Source organism: Ochotona curzoniae, unplaced genomic scaffold (assembly GCF_017591425.1).
Source record: "Ochotona curzoniae isolate NIBS_2020 unplaced genomic scaffold, NIBS_Ocur_1.0 contig_3643, whole genome shotgun sequence".
Lineage (NCBI taxonomy): Eukaryota > Metazoa > Chordata > Mammalia > Lagomorpha > Ochotonidae > Ochotona > Ochotona curzoniae.
Genome location: NW_024465933.1, coordinates 2152144 through 2172914, shown reverse-complemented (window position 1 = coordinate 2172914; position 20771 = coordinate 2152144). Strand labels below are relative to the sequence as shown.

The 20771-nt window shown below is 40.6% G+C and overlaps 1 protein-coding gene across 6 annotated transcripts in view; it reads left to right on the top strand.

Annotated features, from left to right (window-relative positions):
* Positions 1-20771, top strand: part of DOCK10 (dedicator of cytokinesis 10) — a 246269-nt gene that overhangs the window by 205916 nt on the left and 19582 nt on the right. For 5 of the 6 annotated variants that reach the window (XM_040982815.1, XM_040982814.1, XM_040982813.1 and 2 more), the window contains exons 31-48: positions 668-712; positions 3383-3558; positions 3683-3799; positions 4825-4936; positions 5628-5749; positions 5836-5950; positions 6035-6101; positions 6321-6368; positions 7621-7722; positions 10156-10280; positions 11180-11292; positions 13440-13577; positions 14166-14348; positions 15099-15209; positions 16100-16315; positions 17654-17711; positions 18024-18122; positions 20536-20642. In XM_040982815.1, coding sequence (XP_040838749.1) covers positions 668-712; positions 3383-3558; positions 3683-3799; positions 4825-4936; positions 5628-5749; positions 5836-5950; positions 6035-6101; positions 6321-6368; positions 7621-7722; positions 10156-10280; positions 11180-11292; positions 13440-13577; positions 14166-14348; positions 15099-15209; positions 16100-16315; positions 17654-17711; positions 18024-18122; positions 20536-20642 — 2054 coding nt within the window. Of the gene's footprint in view, positions 1-667; positions 713-3382; positions 3559-3682; positions 3800-4824; positions 4937-5627; positions 5750-5835; positions 5951-6034; positions 6102-6320; positions 6369-7620; positions 7723-10155; positions 10281-11179; positions 11293-13439; positions 13578-14165; positions 14349-15098; positions 15210-16099; positions 16316-17653; positions 17712-18023; positions 18164-20535; positions 20643-20771 lie in introns of all 6 variants that reach the window. The other variant, XM_040982819.1, reaches the window with a different exon arrangement.

The window sequence follows — 20771 nt, the reverse complement described above, 5'->3', positions numbered from 1 at the left end:
CTTTATTTGACCATTTGGACATTAATTGTTAGTCCATACCTTAAAAAGAAAAGCTCTCTTTCTTCATCTGATACTATACAGTGAACATTTAAATTTACATTTCATGGGAGGCCGAGTTCTGATACAAAATAATAAATACTCAGTTGGGGCCGGCACAGTTAAATAGCAAGCTAATCTTCAGCATATGGTACTGGCATCCTGAATAGGGACCGGTTCAAGTCCCAGCTGCTCCACTTCCAATCCAGAAAGTGAATGTGCCTGAGAAAGCCCTGGAGGACCTGTACGCACTTGGGAGACCCAGAGGAAGCTCCTGGCTCCCAGCGTTAGATGAGCCAGCTTTGGCCATTGCAGCCTCTTGGAAAATGAACCAGCAGGTGAAAAATCTCTGCGCTTCTCTCCACAAATATATCTATCAAATAAAAAACAGATAGATAAATCTTCAAAAGAAAATAAATGCCCAAGTAGGAAACCAAAAATTATAGTAATTCCATTTTATGACATTAGTTTTTAGGGAAATGTAGAATCATTTCCCTAGAATCTTTGTCATCAATGACAATATTAAAGAAATTTGCATTGTGAAATGACATACTTTAGCTTTCTGGTATAACTTCAACACCGTTATTAAATCTATGTATCTGAACATTTTGTCTGTGTGTGTCAACTCTAGATCCTGTGACACCTTCAGAATTTACTCAAGAGTTACATGCCTCAGGTATGTATTGATATTTTACACTGTCTTATCTAAACATCAGTAACCATGTTATAGTCCAGTAGTGTGGAGCAAAACTGCTGTAGTCCAGTGGTATTGAACAAAAATACTATGAATTTCCAATTCCAGGTAATAATGAATAATCATAGAATTAGCATCATGTGATCCATATATTTATCAGATGACTCAACTTGTGACCACAGATAATTCAATAATTCTCTAACTTCAGTTCTTTCATATTTTGTTCTCCAAAGGTGAGAATGTCTTTAATTCTCCCAGTACATCTGAGGTGTCCTTAATGTGTGTTTTCCTTCAAAGGCACATGGAAACATTAACAGAGAAATTTGGGGCATTGTGGCACAGTGGGTTAAGGCACCATCACTTGTGACACTGCCATCCCATTTGGATGCTGGTTCAAGTTCCTTCAACTTCATTTCCAGTTCTGCTCCCTTCTAATTCACCTATTAGAATTGTCCCCCTTCCCCAAAAAAAGGCTTGAGTCCCTGTCACTAACTTGGGAGGCCTGGATGGATTTCTGGACTCCTGGCACAGCCTTCACCATGTGGGCATCTGGGTAGTAAACCATCATTTTTTGTATCTGTGAAATAATTAAAACTAATACTTAACCCCTTCACCAGTTTCAAGGATACAGTGCATTGCTATTAAGTGTACTTATATTATAGCACATTGTATTTACACCATGTATTCGTTTATAATGGGAATCTGACCCATTTTTCCCATCCCCCAGCCTCTGGAAATTAGCCTTGTATTTTTTGATTCTGTGAATTCAACCTCTTTAGATCCCAGATCCTATCCAAGATCATGCATAATTCGTCTTTCTGAGTTTGGCCTATTTCGCTTAGCATGATGTCCATCAGGCTTCTCTGTGTTGGGACAAATTGCAGAATGCCCTTGTTGGGGCTGAATAAGACTCCACTATGTGCAGAAACCACATACACCCATCAGGCTACTCGGGCAGTTTCTCTGTCTTGGCTAATACTACAGTGCACATGGGAGTACAGGCATCACTTTAGGGTGCTAATCCAGCTACTTGGGAAATGTGCTCAGAAGATGGGTTGCAGATCCTGTGTTTCATTTGCAGTTGCCTGAGGACCTTGCATATTGATTTTAATGATACCTGAACCAGTTTACAACTTTAGCAACAATTTGTAGGAGTCCCCTTTCCCTACACCTTTACCAGTACTTGTTATCATTTGAATTCATGATGGTAGTCGTTTTAACAGGAGTAAATGGTATTTCATTGTAGTTTTAGATTTGTCTTTCCCCAATTATTAGTGATGTTTATCACTTTCATTTACTTGTTAGTTATTTGTATGCCTTTAAAAGAACATTTGTTTTGGGTTCTTTGTCCATTTTAGATTGGTTGTTTATGCTTGTTTCTATTTATTTGTTTGTTTCTTTGTTGAGTTTGTATAGCTCTTCATAGATGCTGGATATGAGCCCCTGTTGAATATGTGACATTTGCAAGGTTTTCTCTCTCATTGCATAGACTGCCCTGTTATTTTGTTGATAGCTTCCTTTGCTGTCCAAAAATGCTTTGTTTACTGCAGTCACACTTGAGATTTTATTCTTACTTTTGTTGCCTGTGCTTTGGGGATAATATTTGTAAAATCACTGCCAATACCATGTCATATAGTTTTTCCCCTATGTTTTCTTGGATATGCCAGTACCTTAACTACTAATGTTACATTTCTGAAGTTCTTTTGTCATTGAGCATAAATCCATTATTAGTGGCAACTTGAATACTATTTCTTCACAGGCTTGGAAATTTCCACTCCACTCTGCTCTCCTTACTCTTGGTCACTCACCTCCTTTAGCCAAATCATCCTGGTGATTTTCCTTGCACTGTGCAGTTCCTGCTCCAGCATTTCAGACACCAGCTCTCTGCTGTCCCTTTTCTCTTCCATGGCTACAGTGTGCTGTGGCCTATCCCTCATCCCATGCCTGCTGAGAGTCTCGTTCATTTGCTTCCTGTATTAAACACACACACACATACACTGACCTCAGAGCCCTTAGTGTCTTAACATTTTCCCAAGAATCACATGCAAAGAGCAGAGGAACCATACATCAGCTAAGGGCTATGTACAAATGTTTCTCCATTGTATAGCCCCAACCCATCTCTCTAGCCTCCATGATCACCACTTCTGACTCATCTGTGGTGGTTACAGACCCACACACAGCTGATGTCTACATACCTGTACTTTCAGAATGTCACACCACAGTAAACCACACTCCTTCTCCCGGTCCCCTGTTCTCCTGCTATTACATCCATCTTTCCTGAGTAGCTGAACCTTCTAACTGGTACCTGTCCTCAAGAGCCATCACAGTGCTTACATTCCTTCCCTTCACAGGCTCCTCATTACTCCAGACCAAAAAAAAAAGAGTGGTTTTCCTCTCTCTGATCTGTGTGCATGATACCTCTGTGAAATCCACCAGTTGAAGTTGTGTGCCAGCTTGTGCCTGTGTTTGTATTGGTATACCCATAATATTCCTTGTGTTGCTGAAAGAGGGCATGATGTTTCTGCTCTCTACAGCAAACTGCATTATTGAATCCCTTGGTGAAAGGAAGAGTTGCTTTATATTCTCTGTCCTAACTCTACAGTGATTATCTGATTGTTGATAACATGAATTTTTTTTTTTTTACTGACAAAGATATGCCTGAATATTCAGTCACAAATGAGTTTTGCCGCAAGCATTTCTTGATTGGAATTCTGCTCAGAGAGGTTGGCTTTGCTCTACAGGAAGACCAAGACATAAGGCACTTAGCTTTGGCCGTCCTGAAAAACCTAATGGCCAAGCATTCATTTGATGATCGATACAGAGAACCAGTAAGTGATCTTTCTGCCTCCTATCCTCAACACCCTTTAATGGCTCATGGCATTAACTGCATATCAGACCTCTCAGCCTATTGATCCTTGTGTGAGTCATTTCTCCCGCTGCCTTTTCACCTAGAGAAAGCAGGCCCAGATAGCAGGTCTGTACATGCCCCTGTACGGCATGCTGCTGGACAACATGCCAAGGATCTACTTGAAGGATCTGTATCCCTTTACTGCCAATACATCCAATCAGGTAAGCGTGTGTTTGGTTTCACATTTCAGTGGGGTTTTTGTTGGTTCTTTGTTTGCAGTGAGTGTTAGGTTTTCCCCATCTGAGAAAAGTCAAGGGTAAACATCACATTTTGCTGGATTTTTACAGCAATGTCACCTGTTCCAGCGTGACCTGCTTAGCCTTCCATCTGTGCCATCTCTTAGGTGTTTTGTTTTCATTTTCCTACGTTCTTTGCATTACTTCCCATGCTTTCCAGTTTTTACACGATGCACTCATGGTGCCCTGTTGCATTCATGGTCCCTCCTCAGTGTAGACCTTTCCCGCATCACTTCCTGCATTGTCAGGACAGCCAAGTGCATTCATACAGACACAGCCCAGGCGTCCTCTCTGCACTGTGCCATCCAGCAACTGTCCCACAACCCGTTGGAAGTGTATTGACTGTGGTCAGGTCCCAGGCCAATTAGCACAGTGCTGAGTCCAACAACCAGATTAGAAGCTAAGCCTTCAGAATTCCTTTCTTTAACCTGATTCAAATCCTATCAGATCAATTATTATCTGTATGGCTTTAGATAAATTCTTCAGCATCTTTAATCCTCAATTTCCTTTTTTTATAAGATGATATAAAGCACTTACATCAAAAGATTCTTATGTATAATAGAAATCATTTATCATAGAGACCGGCATATAATCAGACTTTCAAATCCAGTTGTTAGTGATAGGAATATGCATAAGATGGTCATGATAATAATAATATATCATCTGTAGTGTAATCCATTAAAACATCAATGACTATTTTGACCATTTAGTTCGTATCTAAAAGACTTTTTTCTATTACATCATCAAATATTCATAGAAATAATCAAATTGTGACTGAGACAGTGATTTTAACTACCTTTATGTTTTCCACCTTCTTTGGCAAATAACTCTTGCTGGGATATGGACCATCCAATTAGGATCTGACTGAAGAGGTAGTGCAGAGGCCTGTGTGGGTTTCCACAATGCCGAGGCTCCTGAGCCCCGTTCACCTCCTCTGTCCTCTGGTACAGGGTTCCCGAGATGACCTAAGCACTAACGGAGGATTCCCAACTCAGACAACCATGAAACATGCAAACTCGGTGGATACGTCCTTTTCTAAGGATGTTTTAAATTCCATAGCAGGTGCGTGACTCCTCGCAAGAACACGTGTGTTTACCATTCCTCCATGATGACACTGCGTCTCGCTGCGCCTTTTCCTCCATCCGTAATTCATTAGCCATAATCTGTATGGTACAGTACACTACATTCTTACAACCAGCGAGTCTTTGTACATGTTTCCGTGGATGCTTCTCAGTGGCTTCCTCTTCCACTCGGTGCTCATTTTTATTTGCTTTAAGGAGCATTCTACTCAGATGTTATCAGATTTCTTCATTCTGGGAAGTCATACGTTTTCTTTGCATATACAGCCTGTAAAATATAGTAGCTCTCAACTTAAAGATTATTTTTAGAACTACTCTGGAAATGTCATTTAATCTCTCGTACATTTTCAAAAGTGGAAAGTACCTTCTTCAAAAATGTCTTACTTTTACTAACGCCCTTTTTCAAATAAGAACTTTCTTTAAAACATGTCTCAAGAAACTAAAAAGATTTCCTTTGTTTATGTCCATTTGTCATGATGTAGATTTCCTAAGTTGTTAATGACCATTGTAATAGTACTTAAAATGTTGCCAAGCCCAGATTCCCTGGTGCTGTTCTGTCACAACACTGCCATCTCTGCCAAAATCAACATCATGTGGGCTGTCGCTCTAGCTCTCTGTGTGTACGTGTATCCATACATCTCATTGCCATATGTGTACTGTGGCTTGTGTTGCAGCATTTTCATCAATAGCTATTTCTACAGTAAACCATGCTGATTCCAGAGCCTCGCTGGCAAGTCTTGAGTCCAATCCAAGCACCACTGAGAAGAGCAGTGAGAAGACGGACAACTGCGAAAAGGTGCAGCTTCCCTCGAGAACAGGTTGCTCATGAGTGGCAAGTCACAGACTTCCTACCTCAGCCCTCACTGGCCCTTTCACTTCCAGATCCCGAGACCGTTGTCTTTGATTGGCTCCACTCTTCGCTTTGACAAGTTAGATCAAGCAGAAACGAGGAGCCTTCTCACGTGCTTTCTTCACATCATGAGAACGATTGCAGATGGTAAAGAGACATTTTTAATTAAAGTTTTATTCAGAGATATTTTTGAATTTCAGAGTCTCATGGCTGTTGGGTGGTTCCTTTTAGAGACCCTTATTGCCTATTGGCAGCGAGCACCCAGTCCTGAGGTCTCCGACTTCTTCAGCATCTTGGAGTAAGTGTTCAAGTTGACTAGATAATCCTTTTTTTTCTGGAAACTTCAAAATAGTACACTGTAGCACTCTTCGTCCCCAAAACTCATGTTAGCAAATCATCTGTTAATAAAAATATGTAAAGTATGTTAAACTTGATATTTTATTCAATATATTTGCATGAATCGTTTATATAAATAAAAGGGTATGAATAATTAGCTGCATTTTTCTCCCTTTTCTAGTGTCTGTCTTCAAAATTTCAGATACCTAGGAAAACGCAATATAATAAGGTAATAATTTTGGATTCCAACAGGTTAATCTTGTCTTTCAAGTGCTGTGGTACTCTATAGATGTGTATACTATTTCTGTGCATATTAATATCATTTTTTAAAATGTTATGACATGTTAATGGATCCAATGTCAGAAATCTCAAAATGCAAATAAGATTGTTGAGTTTATATTAGACATAGAATTTTGAAGCTTGCCTAATTCCGGTGGGGTATTTACAAATAAAGTTGTTGAGAAAAGCACAAAACATACAGTTCAAAACAGATACCGCGTAACAGGTATCTCCTGAAGTGATTTATATATCATATATACAAATGTAACCTGAAAGATGCTTACCTAAGCAAATATTTCCAGGCACTGGTGTTGTGGCACAGTGGATATGGCTCAACCTGAGTCAATTCCAACCCATATGGGCACCAACCAATTCATGTCCCAGCTGCTCTGCTTCCAGCCCAGCTCTCTGCATGTGGCCTGGAAAAAGCAGCTGACGATGGTCCCGATGCTTGAACTCCTGCAGCCACATGGGAGTGTGATGTCCTCCCAGATGTCAATCCTGACCCCAGGTTCAAGCCTGGCCCAGCCCTGGCCGTTGTGACCATCAGGGGGTTGAGCAGAGGGTGGAGCTCCCTCATGTATGCACACGTGGAGTGAACACACATACAAACAGGCGCACCTCTCCCTGATGAGAGATGGAGAAAGTCATTGTAACTCTGACATTCAATACATAACTAAGCCTTTTTTAAAAGAAAATATCTACAGTAAAGCAAAGAAGGGAAGTTATTTGGAATAATTGCATCATTTGCTTATGAGAAAGTGCAGCACCTTTGCTAAACCCCAAATACCCATTTCCATCCAAAAAAGGGGGAATGGATTTTATTTTCTACTAATTCAGAATATGGAGTGTTTTATTGTCCAGTAATTGCTTTGTCAGTTACCCTCCTTGTTTATCTGTTTACTTGATTGAGATTCAGAGAACTGGTTCACTTCACCAGAGTCTACAGTGGCCAGGCACGATAAGAGCTAAAGTGGGATTCGGGGAATTCAGCTAGATCTCCCGAGTAGGCTGCATGAATCCATTTGGTTGAGCCATCAGCTCTGTCTCCCAGGGTTTGTGTTAGCAGGAATCTGGAGTCATGAGCTAGAGCCAAGAACTGAGCCCACAGTTCAGTTCTGTGGTACACAGACATCCTAACGTTTTTTAAAATATAAATTTCAGATGTTGTGTTGTGATTAAAACCTCAGATTCTCTTACAGAAAAATTGCTGCTGCATATAAGTTTGTGCAGTCCACTCAGAACAACGGAACTCTCAAAGCATCCAATCCTTCGTGCCAGACATCAGCTCTCTTGCCACAATGGTAACGTTCCATGTACCTGGTACTTTTTATCTGTGTATGTTACATATGTGCGTGTATGCACACATGGGGTGCACGCACACAGATGCACACAAATCAAATATGCCTTCTAAATAATTATGTTTAACTGAAGAAATTACTTCAAACACTACGTAACTAAGGATTGTGCCCTACTTCTGTGCACTCAGAGTGCAATGCCTTGCACAGAATGAGCATTGTCCACTACCGCAATGTAATTGAAACCGTGTGGTCAATATGATGCCCGCAACTGCCACTCTTAAAGTTATTGGTCTCCTGGTTAAAAAAAAAAACAGGATGTGGGCGCATCTCCCCAGTTTTTTCTGTGACTTTAATATTTTAGCAGCGTTCTTAAAGCTGAAATTGTCTTTCAAGGGATTGAAAGAGCGAGGAAGAATGAACGGTCCCACGAGCTCACTAGCTCACTGTAGACTCCCTGTTATATTGTTGCGGTGAACATCAAGACCTGGCCTCATTCTTTGCGAGCTTACCTGCTGGAAATATTTGCCCTCAAATCTTTCCTCACAGCCCCTCTGGGCCTAGTATGTCAGAATAAGAATTCTTTGCAAAAACTCCTCCCAGTTCGATTTATTCTTCCCAGAGGTACCATAATGACATATAATATGAATATTTTAGGGAGACTTTTAGATAGAAATATGGAAGTGGCATGCAGCCAATAAATCTTAGAATAAATTTTGCCTGTGTCCATAGGGATCCCTTCAAATTGCTCCCTGGTGAGAAAGTAAACACAAAAATGTGCAGATTGTTGCTTGAAAATGGAAACAGTGAGGAATTGTACTCTACATTAATAATGATGACAGCAGCACACCCGAGGTCACGGCCATCTTGCAGGTGTTGACGGGTTCTGTTTCAGAATTCTGAGCCAACCTGATAGGTTCTCATCAATCCTGCCCCCACCTCCCAGAAATCAAGCTTTCTCCACAGGCTCCAGATCAAAGCAGGCTCAGAATCCGAAAGTTAATTAGTCCCATAGTTCTAGATCCCACAGGCCACAACTCGTCATCATTTGTAGTCTTCAAAACAAACTCACCTGACTCCTGAAAGTCAAAGTCAAGGCTCCTGGGCTTTGGTCCTTAGTTTGAGCTGAAACCAAATACCTGTCACAGAAGAGCATTGCTTCGCTCATGGGCTGGAGGCTTCAGCATGTCCGCTATTGCCTGCTTCCCTCTTACAAGTATCTACTAAGCAATCATATGACAGCACACATCCCAAGAATGTGAACTTATTTCATTGTGCACGTTACAGTCAGACGTAGGAAGGATTCCTGCTTCTACGGCACTGCCTCATTTTCCCAGTTGAAAGTGCCCTGGCATGGAAGAAAAGGCCCTGGCATACAGGCCCTTGTCCTTGCCCTTCCAAAGAAGCAGCAGGCAGCACAGGGGGTCCTCCACCAACTTCTTCACCACGGGAGTCACACAGCAGCCCCTGTGACTGTGATACACAAACACAGTGATAATCACAAACGATTTCAAAAGCAAAGACTGAAAAGCATGGTTTGTCTTGGACCTGATTTGATGTGTTCTCTGTTTTAAACCATTTGAGACCATTATATTGTATAATCTGAATTATACAATATTAGACTTTTTAATGTTTAATCTTGTGCCTTTCTGATCAGTCCATGAAGAGTCATGAACCCTTTGATTTCATTAGATAATAATGAATGTTCTTGAACGGGTTTGTGTGTCTTTCATTCTTTGTGATATCTTTCTGTATATTATCTATCTCAGACTTATTTTGACTTGAATCAAAAACCATTTTCCTGGCAAGGGCTACTGGATATTCATAACATTACTCAAAAACAATTTCCAACTTAGTTACCTGCTTTACGTGAAGTTTTAGTCCTGCCTAGAATTGCCTTTGCGATTCCACACCAAATGAATGATTTTGTGGGCCTTATACAGTCTGTGGACCAGATGCTCGCTACCCCTGGTTGAATAAAATGCCCCCAAAGGTAGTGCCCAAAGCAGACCTTGGGTGCACAGGTAAGACACACATGAGATGGCAACATCCCATAGCGGAGTGGCTGGCTCCAAATCCTGGCTTCTCCATGTCCAACCCAGTTTCCTGCTAATTACACACATGGGAATCAACAGGAACTGGTTCAGGCACTTGGATTCTTGGGACTCACCTGAGGAACCCAGATTGATTACCAGGCTTTGTTCTAGTCCAGCAAATGAATCTGTGTGTGTGTGTGTGTGTGTGTGTGTGTGTGTCTATCTGTCTGTCTGCAGCTCACATAAATGCTTACAGTCTTTTTTCATCATGCCTCTGATAATTAATATCCACGTGTCTGTTTAAACTATTTCAAAATATTGGACTCAGTCTAAAATATTTGAATGTATCTTTTGATATATCATCTGCAAATAACTTTAACAACTTTTCTTCTCTAATTTTCAGGATGCACAACACTTCTAGCCATGAAGGACACAAACAGCACAGATCACAAACTTTACCTATAATTCGAGGCAAAAATGCACTGTCTAACCCAAAACTCTTACAGATGTTAGACAATACGATGACCAGTAAGTAAGAAGAATCAGAGAGTTGTCACTTTTGCTCTAGAATGTATGGGACATGATGAGATGCATGAGATTCTTGAAGAAATATGGGAAATCCTATGCCAGGAAAACTGCTGCTTTTAAAGTTTGTGATAGCCTTGGCAAGTTTTGTAGATGAAAGAATCAGTAGGGAGTGGCTATAGCATCATTGTTAAAAATGGAGAGGGAAGAAGGACCGAACTCTGAGCAGGATGTAACACGCCAAGTGTAGCATCTCTGGAAACAGGTGACATTTGGTATGGGGGGTGGGTTGTGAGAATCTCTCGGTAGGGTTACTGCCAGTTATCCTGTGGAAAAAGGATGGAGCCATTCCTGGAAGTAGTGCATCACAAAATCTTTAATCCTGAAACATCATTACAGCTTGGGAATAAGAGGAAAAAAGGAAACTGGTGTTTAGTCTGCAAGGAAATATCAGCAGTTATGGACATGAAACCCAATTCCTTTTAGATGACCTGTGCCTTTACCTACAAACATACACTGTGCTTTCCAAAGGGGTTATTCCTGCAGACTCTTCTGAATTTATACAGTTGGTGTGTTAGCCCGGAAGCAAGAGAGCTTGAGCCAGTCTGATTATGGAAGAACTATGACCTTGTCAATGGCTGAATTGATGGAAAAGAACTAGGAAATAGTAAAACCTTACAACTGACACATGCGAAGCAATTCTGTCACACAAACACTAGCAGTTCTGTCTGGTGTTCCAAACTGAGCCAATAAGAAAATGAAACAAACAAGAGCATTTTGATTTAATAAATTATTCATCAAAATCTCAATAAATAAACACTTGATACATATTAATAAAAGAAAGTCCTTGATAGGGTGCAATGTGTTACCCATTTCAGCACATTTTACTTTGTGTTTTGCAGGCAATGCCAATGAAATAGACGTTGTGCACCACGTTGACACTGAAGCCAACATAGCCACAGAGGTCTGCCTCACCATTCTAGACCTGCTATCACTCTTCACTCAGATGCACCAGGTGAGTATGATCATGCGTACAGAAACCTAAAATAGGAGGTGAAGCTGACAGGAAGTCAAGAATGCTTTCTTTACAGGCTTTGTAGATCAACCAACCCTACATGTATCAGTTTAGGTGTAAGTAAAAAGTTTATTAAATACGAGGTTGGAATATTATCAGAGGCTTCCTGACACGTGCTGGATATGCACATGTATATGTTTCACTATTGCCGTATAATATCAGTTTCTTCCCAACTTATTTTGTTTCGTTATCAGCCAACTGAGTGTAACTGTACTTTTCAGTAGAAAATGGAGAGACAGATGTGTTACATATACAACTAAGTGCAAAAAAAAAATGCTACTGTTGAGCTTTTTTCATGTGCTTCCTTGCCATTTGTTTATCTTTGGTTGGAGTGATGTTATGTGTCCATCAGAATGTGAACTTTTAGAAAGATTGACAGCAAAGATATGGAGAACCCAGGACTGCTGTTCATTGCAAAGTAGTAAAAAAAAATACTTTGGAAAACCATATGGAAGTTTCTCTAAAAGTCAATCAAACTCCTACTATGTCACCAGCTTTCTCAGTACTAAACATTTACCCATAAGAAGTGAAAACTGTGTACACAAATATAGTTTAATTTTAACAGAAAAAAAATGTATGTCAATGGGTAGGGTTTTTGTTTAAGATTTGCTTTATTTATTTGAAAAGCAGAGTTCCATGGTGGGAGAGGAGGGAATAACAGGAAGATATTTAATTCATTGGCTTACTCTCCAAAGGGCTGCAACAGCCAGGGCTGGGCCAGGCTGAAGCCAGAAGCCAGGATCTTCTTCCAGGTCTCCCACATGGGTACAGGGGCCCAAGAACTTATGGCAAACTCTGCTGCTTTCCCAGACACATTAACAGGGAGTTGGCTCAAAAGTGGAACATCACTAACTGGAACCCATGCAGGATGCTGGCATTGCAGACAATGGCTTAACCTGGTAACCACAATGTCAGCTCCAACCAATGGGTGATTTTTAAAAATACGGTTTATCCATACAACAGACCACTATTCAACAGTAAAAAGGAATAATCTGATCTACATGACAATAGAAAAACCAAGCAGAAAGTATGTACTGGATCAGGTCATTCATAAAACAATTCAGGTAATATAAACCATAGAAATGGAAAGCAAATAAGTAGTTGCTTAGAAATGTGGAGGAAAAGTTGAAGAAGAGTTATGAAAAAAAACTTTAAACTTTGGGAAGACGTGTGTATTTTCATTAACTGGATTGCAGTAGTGGTTTCCTTGTGGGAGGTGTGTAACATTGCTGCACCTAGCACATTTTACAGGTTGAATATGCACGATTTATTGTGAAAGGTTGTTCATTGATGAATAGTAGGAATACAGCTTGAGAAAAGTGTCATTAAGTAATTTTGTCAATACACAAGAACCACAAAGTGGTTTACCTATACAAACTAGGACAGCTAGATGTCACTAAATGATGTAATGTCATGAGATGACTGTCAAAAATAAATGTCATCTATTACTGGCCACAAACATCAATCCTTGTAGGCATGGCTTTATGTCCATTACACTTTAGTAAAGCTTTTAAAGACGTCAGAGATTCAACCATGAAAGCTTACAAACCCAGGCTAACACATGAAGAACTGAGCCAGGAAACGCTGATCTGTTGGATACAGTCTCTACACTAAGAACCTGCCTTCAGGCGAAGTGTCAGCAAGTTGGTAGAAAAGGCAGAACTTTATATGAACATTTGTCCCTTGATGGAAACGCTGTTAGACTCACATGTTTTAAAGAATGCTTAAACACTTACACAACCTAATCACCTTTATCATCGCTCACTCTCCTGACCCTTCCACACTGGCCATGTGCCAGGGAATCTGCTCTAGGTTGCTACTCCCATGGGGACAATTCTCTCGGGTCTGTCTTTCGGGGCTGAAACGTCACAAGAGGTGCCAGGTAGACTGCTAGAGTGATCTCTGGCACCAGCCTGTGAAAATGATTCTAATTGCAGAGCAATCACTTTCTGTCATACAATCTTCCCCTGTCTTCTGGTTTACTCCCGTAAGTTTCAACATTGTGCCTATCCGGTAACAGGTTTCTCATGGAAAGAGTTGCAGAGTTCTTGCACTGAGCCTAAATAACATCTTTGCTGAATTTCCAGAGACAACTCCAGCAATCTGACTGTCAGAATTCACTGATGAAAAGGGTCTTTGATACCTACATGCTCTTCTTCCAAGTCAACCAGTCGGCCGCAGCACTGAAGCACGTATTTGCCTCTTTGAGACTTTTTGTGTCCAAGGTGAGGGTCTCCCAGGCTGCCGCAAAGCTCCCGTGTGACAGCAGTAAGCAGAGTGCAGAAACTGCACCTCTCAACAGGGAGGGGAGGCGTGGCTGCCTCTGTTTGGATTTTGTCAGACGTTGATTCCTGACCAGAAAAGAAATTCACAACCTTAATACATGTGCAGACACCCAAAAGCAAATAAAACTATCATTGGGTCACTAACGGTAGAGGTCCTCGCTGTTTATGACACAGGATGGGGTAAAGTGCTCACTCCAACCGCCATAACCGTGCATTCCAAATACAAGATTTCCCATGAAGTGGATGAAGCCGCTAATAAAGGTATCTGAAAGTGACACCTGTGGTTGACTAATGTCTACTGAATAGAGGACACTGCAACCCCTCCACTTATTTGGGGTTGTCACCAATGACTGGTAGAGTGTAGAGAGAGCAACTCTTTCTAGAAAGGAAAAAGAAACAGTAGTGTAAACTACAATAAAATTATATCATAGATGAGGAGAATATTGTTCTCGTTCACTTTAAAATATGAGAATAAGCATGGCAAAATAAAGGAATGCTGCCTGACTCCCCATTCTTCCGTTCCTCCAGTTTCCATCAGCATTCTTCCAAGGCCCCGCCGACCTGTGTGGGTCATTCTGCTATGAAGTGCTGAAATGCTGTAACCACAGGTCACGGTCAACTCAGACGGAAGCCTCAGCGCTTCTGTACTTTTTCATGAGGAAGAATTTTGAATTTAATAAACAGAAGTCCATTGTCCGGTCCCACTTACAAGTAAGTGCTCCCAATTTTCATCAATACTGTTGTTAAAATCATTGATCCGATTTCCGAGGAAATCCTTGTCCCTTCCACAACCAGTTCCTCATCTCTTCTTAAAGATGCCATTCATTCTTGGGCATAGCTGGGCACGAGTGGGCAGAGCCTGTATCTTCACTGTACTTTTGTTCCTTCTTCCGGGATTAGAATAGACAGCTCAGGAAGCTGTGGCTAGATCTTTGAGGTCACATCCACCAAAGTCCAGACACACAGATGCCTTTCATAAAGGCATCCCAATTCTGATTCCTGCAGCTTAAGTGCTTAAGATAGAAATGCCTTAGCCTATATGACCTTCCCAATATGTAATACATAGTGCTGCCACTGATTGGAAGTGCAAAGAGAAATTAGTGATGCATTTATTCGAGCTGGATTTCCTTAAATGCCCTGTTCATGGGAGTACATATTGTAGCACAGTGGATAAAACTCCATTTGGGATGGCTACATTCCATGCCAGGAGCATCAGTTCAAATCCCAGCTGCTCCATTTCTGATCCATACCCCTACTAATGTGCCTGGGAGGCAGCCGATAATGGTTCACATACTTGGGCCCTTTAAGGCTCCTGGAGACCGAGACGGAATCCCTGCCTCCTGGCTTTCAACCAAGCCGAGTGCAAGCCATTCTGGTCGTTTGGAATGAGAAGTACCGGATGAATGATCAGATTCTAGTCCTCATTTTGTATCAGGGGTTCATTTTTCTTTTCTTTTCCAGCTCATCAAGGCTGTGAGCCAATTAATAGCTGATGCTGGGATTGGAGGCTCGCGATTTCAACATTCCCTTGCAATTACCAACAATTTTGCTAATGGAGACAAGCAAATGAAAGTAAGAAATGTTTCGTGGGATTTTCCTAAAGAGTTGAGAAAGATTAAGTGGATTATTTTATGAATTATAAATTTTCTGATGCTCTGAGCACTTATATTACATTTGCTTGTGTGTATTGATAATCAGCAGCTTTACTTCCAGCTTATGGCCTGCTAAGTGGAATCTCTAAGCTATATGGAATTCTATCTAACATGAAAATGTATCACACGTAAGACATAGACATTTCAGTGTGTATTGTGGGCAGATTCACCTTCTTCTTTGAACACTTTCGTAAGAGTTCTCTTCTGGTCATTACACTGAAGAAGTCTTAAGAACAGAGCCAAGTTTCAGTCATACCTAGACATGGGGACTAAAAGCATGCTTCCCAGGTCCCCTCTCTGCACTGCCTGCATTTTGCCCCAGATTTTCTCTTTATTTGCTTCATCAGCAAGTAGGCATTCATAAATGCTAAGGACATTGCTAGTATGAGAGTAGAAAACTCAGCAGCCTCAGTTAATGGCCAGAACTGAGTCTCTTTGCTTCAGATTTGTTTCTTGTGGCCATTGTGTCACTTGAGAGATCAAAGAATGCAATTCGCCAGAGTAGCACCACGTGCTACTCGTGAAATGAAGTCAGACTCAGTCCATCCCAGGAACTCAAGTCAGGGAGCACTCAGTAACAGGATGTGATAACTACAACAAGGCGAACTAGAAGACAAAGAAAAGATTGCATTGCCTGTCTCATCATCAAGTGCGTATAGACAAAAGCACAGTACATAGGATGTACCTACTTAGGAACAATATATAGAACCTACCAACTAATGATGCTAGGCCATAATTAATAACACAGGTTAAGTAATCTAACTTGTTCACTCTAAACCAATAATGACCTGGGTGCTCTCTTTTCCAAAGAACAGCACTTTCCCGGCAGAGGTGAAAGACCTGACTAAGCGTATAAGGACAGTTTTGATGGCCACAGCGCAGATGAAGGAACATGAGAAGGACCCCGAGATGCTGGTGGACCTCCAGCACAGCCTGGCAAACTCCTACGCCAGCACGCCTGAACTGCGGAGGACCTGGCTCGAAAGCATGGCCAAGATCCATGCCAGGAATGGGGACTTATCCGAGGTGATTAGAAAAGGCTCAGCAGTCATCTCTTCACCAGGGGTGTTGTGCACTTCACAGGCCACCCAGATTTTCACAGGCACAGTGAGAATTGTAAAAAAAATGTTTCACTTGTCTACATATGACCCAGTTCTATGTTCTGTGCCACGCATTTGCATATAACATTCAAGGATACCTGACTCCAACTAGATGGCATCAAATAAAGCCAAGCTGGGAAGGACACCTGAGCTGCCAATTATGAAATGCAGAGTAGTAAATGTTTAAGACCCTGTGACTAGGCTGGAGGCTGTAACAGTGTCAGGAAATTACAAAGTTAGATAAATCAAAATCTGTGTTTGAAAACTTATTTCCTACGGTTGGAGTTGAACGGGGAAGCTTTGCTGCCATTTTTAGCTAAGCTGAATTTGGCCATAGAGAATTTAACACTCCTTTGCTCCATGTGAACAAAGCCAACAGTATGAAGATTACAGATCAATTGCTGTTTATTTGCTTATGTCGGCTTAAACACTGTTGAAACACTTAAACTTAAAACACTAAACAGCAACACACAGCAGCCTAGGACTTCTGAGTACCCAGTGGGGAAGTTCTGCCCTGTTTGCATGGCTATGCCCCCTTGTTGAAAGGACTCATTTGTCTCGATGTGCTTTAAACCCTGAAGATTTTCTGCAGCGAGCGACTATGCAGTGGGCAGCAGAAGGCCGGGAGGGCAGCAGTCGGACAGGAATGAGAATAAGAAATTCCACTTTCCCTGAAAATGGTGAAATTCCTCCATATAATCTTCAAAGGGGAAACACTGGAGTCATTTGGAACCTGAACAGGTCACAGCCAAATGTGTTCAGCCATGTCCAAAGCTCCATAGGAAATATTAGAGAGAAATCAAGCTGCACTGCCCTCCAGAGGTCCAGGGACACCACACAGCTTACCTTGGGTGAGGTCATGTCCTTAAGTGCTCTCCAATGGGACACCTGTTCGAGGCAACAGTAATTCAAGGAGGGGGCCTTTCTGAAGACGTGGAAAGCTTGGAAGGCAGGCTGTTTTTTCTTTAGACAACAGTGGTTTTAGTTTCAATAAGAAAAGAAATATGTGGATTTAAAACAAATCAAAGTTTAGATATTAAGGGGAGAGAGAATTCTATAGGTCAGCTCATTCACTTTTTAGAAGAGTAAAAGTCTCAAACACGCATGTATTTTGAAATCTGACTGGTACTTATTTACAATTGTATAACTGATGGACTCTTGTACATTGCACATTCTGATAGAGCCTGCTAACTCACCTTGGAATATTGGTCCTAATTAGGTCAAGGTCCAGCATCTCACTGCCTTGTTTTCTGTCTTGCTCCAGGCTGCCATGTGCTACGTCCATATCGCTGCCCTCATTGCAGAATACCTGAAAAGAAAGGGTAATGTGACTGTGAGGAGCAGGGTGAGGGGGGAAATCCCAACCAGCAGGTAGAGAATTAACAAGATTGAATTTATTAATGTTAGGTTTTATTAATCTGTCATGCTTTATTAAAGAACATTCCCTTTCAACAATGTTGTTCATTATGCTATACTTAAAACTTTCATTCTAACATTGCTATTAGCATATTTATTTTATGTATTAAGGCTAACTGGATGGTCAGCTTCTTCACTGGTTAATGATGTGTAGTTTCATAAGTTTGTATTAATGGAAACATGTAGCAACTTACTAACCTCATCTTGCACTGTCATAGGTTACTGGAAAACGGAAAAGATTTGCACATCACCCCTGCTCCCAGAGGAACCCCACCCCTGTGGTAGCAATGCCTTACTAACAGCTCCAGGTGGAGGAAGTGAGTGACTTAACTGTGTTCCTTTACTGACATTTCCTGCAGTAGATATTACTACAATGTATTTCTAGAAGCAAAAGCTATCTCAAACTGAGAGAACTGGAAAGATCTCTGCAAATGAAACGTTGTAGCATCCAGTACTCACAATGAGTTAGGGTCATAGAGAGCTAACCACGTGATGCCAGTCTGCTGTTGGGATTTTATTCTGAAAGTGAAGATGTTTTTAAATTAGAAGAGGAATATACATATTAACTTATAGGTATAATAAAACTGTTAAGGAGATGCAAACAATGTGGGCACTTCAAAAAATTAGCAATAATGGAATTTAGAGGCAAGTTTATTTTGGTGCAAAGGTTTGAAAGCCATTCACACATGGAATCATTGGGTGTTCAACAAGTTCATAAGAAATTAGTATTATGAAAAAAGTGATGCCTGGATTTAAAAGTTTCCTGTACCAAACTTGATATTTTTAATACCACTTTCATGAACTTGTCCTCTAACTAAAAATTTCCTCTTTAACATATGAATAAAAATACTGTAACAATGAATAATGAACGTGCTGATTACTCTACATGTCCTTGCAAATGTTTGTCCAAGCCCAAAGTATATGAATTGCACTCTATCTGATCACGAAATCTTAATTTTCAGAAAGCAGCAGAAAACAGTATATAAACAACAGAAGTACATGTTGAGGCATTGATGAGAAGAGCTACACAAAAATTAAGTGAATTTAAGTTTCAGCAATTCAGAAATGCATTTTTTTCCTAATTATTTAAATATGTGTATATTTTCTAAAGGAGTTTGGTGGACTTTTTGAATTAGACATTTGAAGTAATGAAGAAGTAAACCAAGACAGTGAAGTCAGTCAGTTGAGAACCATGAAGAGACCAAACTAGGCATCGTAACCACTCTCTGATCTAAAACTCGGGATCTTCCTATTCATTCCATAATTCCCATTCAGCCTTATTTTATTTGTGAGTCATAAGAAACATCACTGTTTTATTAATTATGCCTTTTCCCCCAGTATATTTTCATCATAATCAGATACCCTAAAGTTCCATGCAGACTATTTCTAAATTGAATTGAAGAAAACTGATCAAATCAGGCCATGTTTCAAAACCATTATATGAATCTTGAATACTCAAACGTTTTAAATATCCACTTTAAGCAATTATGTGATGTTACAATATTATGATCCTTCTGAGTCATGGCTATATTTATTTTTAGTAAACTCTAAAATAGAGACAAGATTGTAGGGCGTTAGCCTGTATTCACACCCATCGGCCTGTATCTGGAGTTCAGGCGTGTGCGTTTGAAGCCTTTAATATACTTTGATATTGAGACGGCTTGGAGTCGGAAGAGCGAGGTTTCCTTTCGGAGTGTGCACGTGACAAGAACATACACATGACTCCAGCTGTACTGATTAGTGATCATCAGTCTGGAAAAATGATGTTGTGATTTTCCTCCTGTAACCAGGTCTTGCATGCTTGAATACCTATTCAATTATGAAAGGAATATTATTATAACAGATAGAAAAAGAATTTTTTAATTTTTAAAATTTTAAACAGCAAAAAGTAGGTTACAATACCTGTAATTTACGGCATGTGTTGGGAGTGATAGTTTAGTGACATGATCAATGAACTGCTTATTAAATTTGGAGCATTTCACAAATTTATTATCCATGACTTAAGAAGTATTGTTATCCGGAAATTATTAAGCACTGCATCACCGATGTCTCAAATATTTGCCGAGTTATGTACTGTTACCACTTGGTATTGATGAGAAGTCCAGTAGCCTGGCCTAGAGTTCAAGGTCAGCTTCTGAGGCAACTGAAGGTCAAGGACTCTCTCTCCCTTCAGCCTGTGCTCCCACGTGCTCCGCCATGCACAGTCATCTAGAAACGTTATCCGTTACCAACTGATCACCGCTCGGTCTACACAGACTGGCATTCTTAAATTTGAGTGATACTGAAAAAAAATGGGAAAGTTTCTAGATAATTCCAAAGAGTGAAAATGCATTTGAACTGAGCATTTCCTTCACAATCAACTGATTGTGCCAGGTATTTTCTCAAGTATTAGTATCCTAAATCTATTCAATATCCTATTTAACAAAAGAAACAGAGAAGCTGATTTAATTGAAAACGTTAAAGCCTCATGTGTCTCCCTGACAGCCCTGCGTTCTGTCAACAGTCTCAGACTGTGCCTCCACAGAAAATGTGTCCTATTGAAATTGATACAGACTCGTTGAAAAGGAGAACATGGGTTGACTGGAAGAGGGTAGTGATCAATAGCTGTGAGCTCACCATCTCATTGGTTGTGTGTTTTAGAATACCTGTAACATCGTGTAACAAGACGTTGTCTAATCCAAGCGAGACTAGGCCCAAATAATAATGTTGTGTTTGCCTTGTCCTCCCAAGGCATGTTCTCTATGGGATGGCCGGCTTTTCTGAACATTACACCCAATATTAAAGAAGAAGGAGCAATGAAAGAGGATTCGGGAATGCAAGATACACCATACAATGAGGTCAGACTTAAATAACCCAGGGTACAGTAACTGAGGAAAAGAATGCATTGACTTATGATGTTAAACTAAATAGAAGGAAGCATGCTTACTCAGAAGTCAAATGACTATTCTGTATGACTTAATTAGATA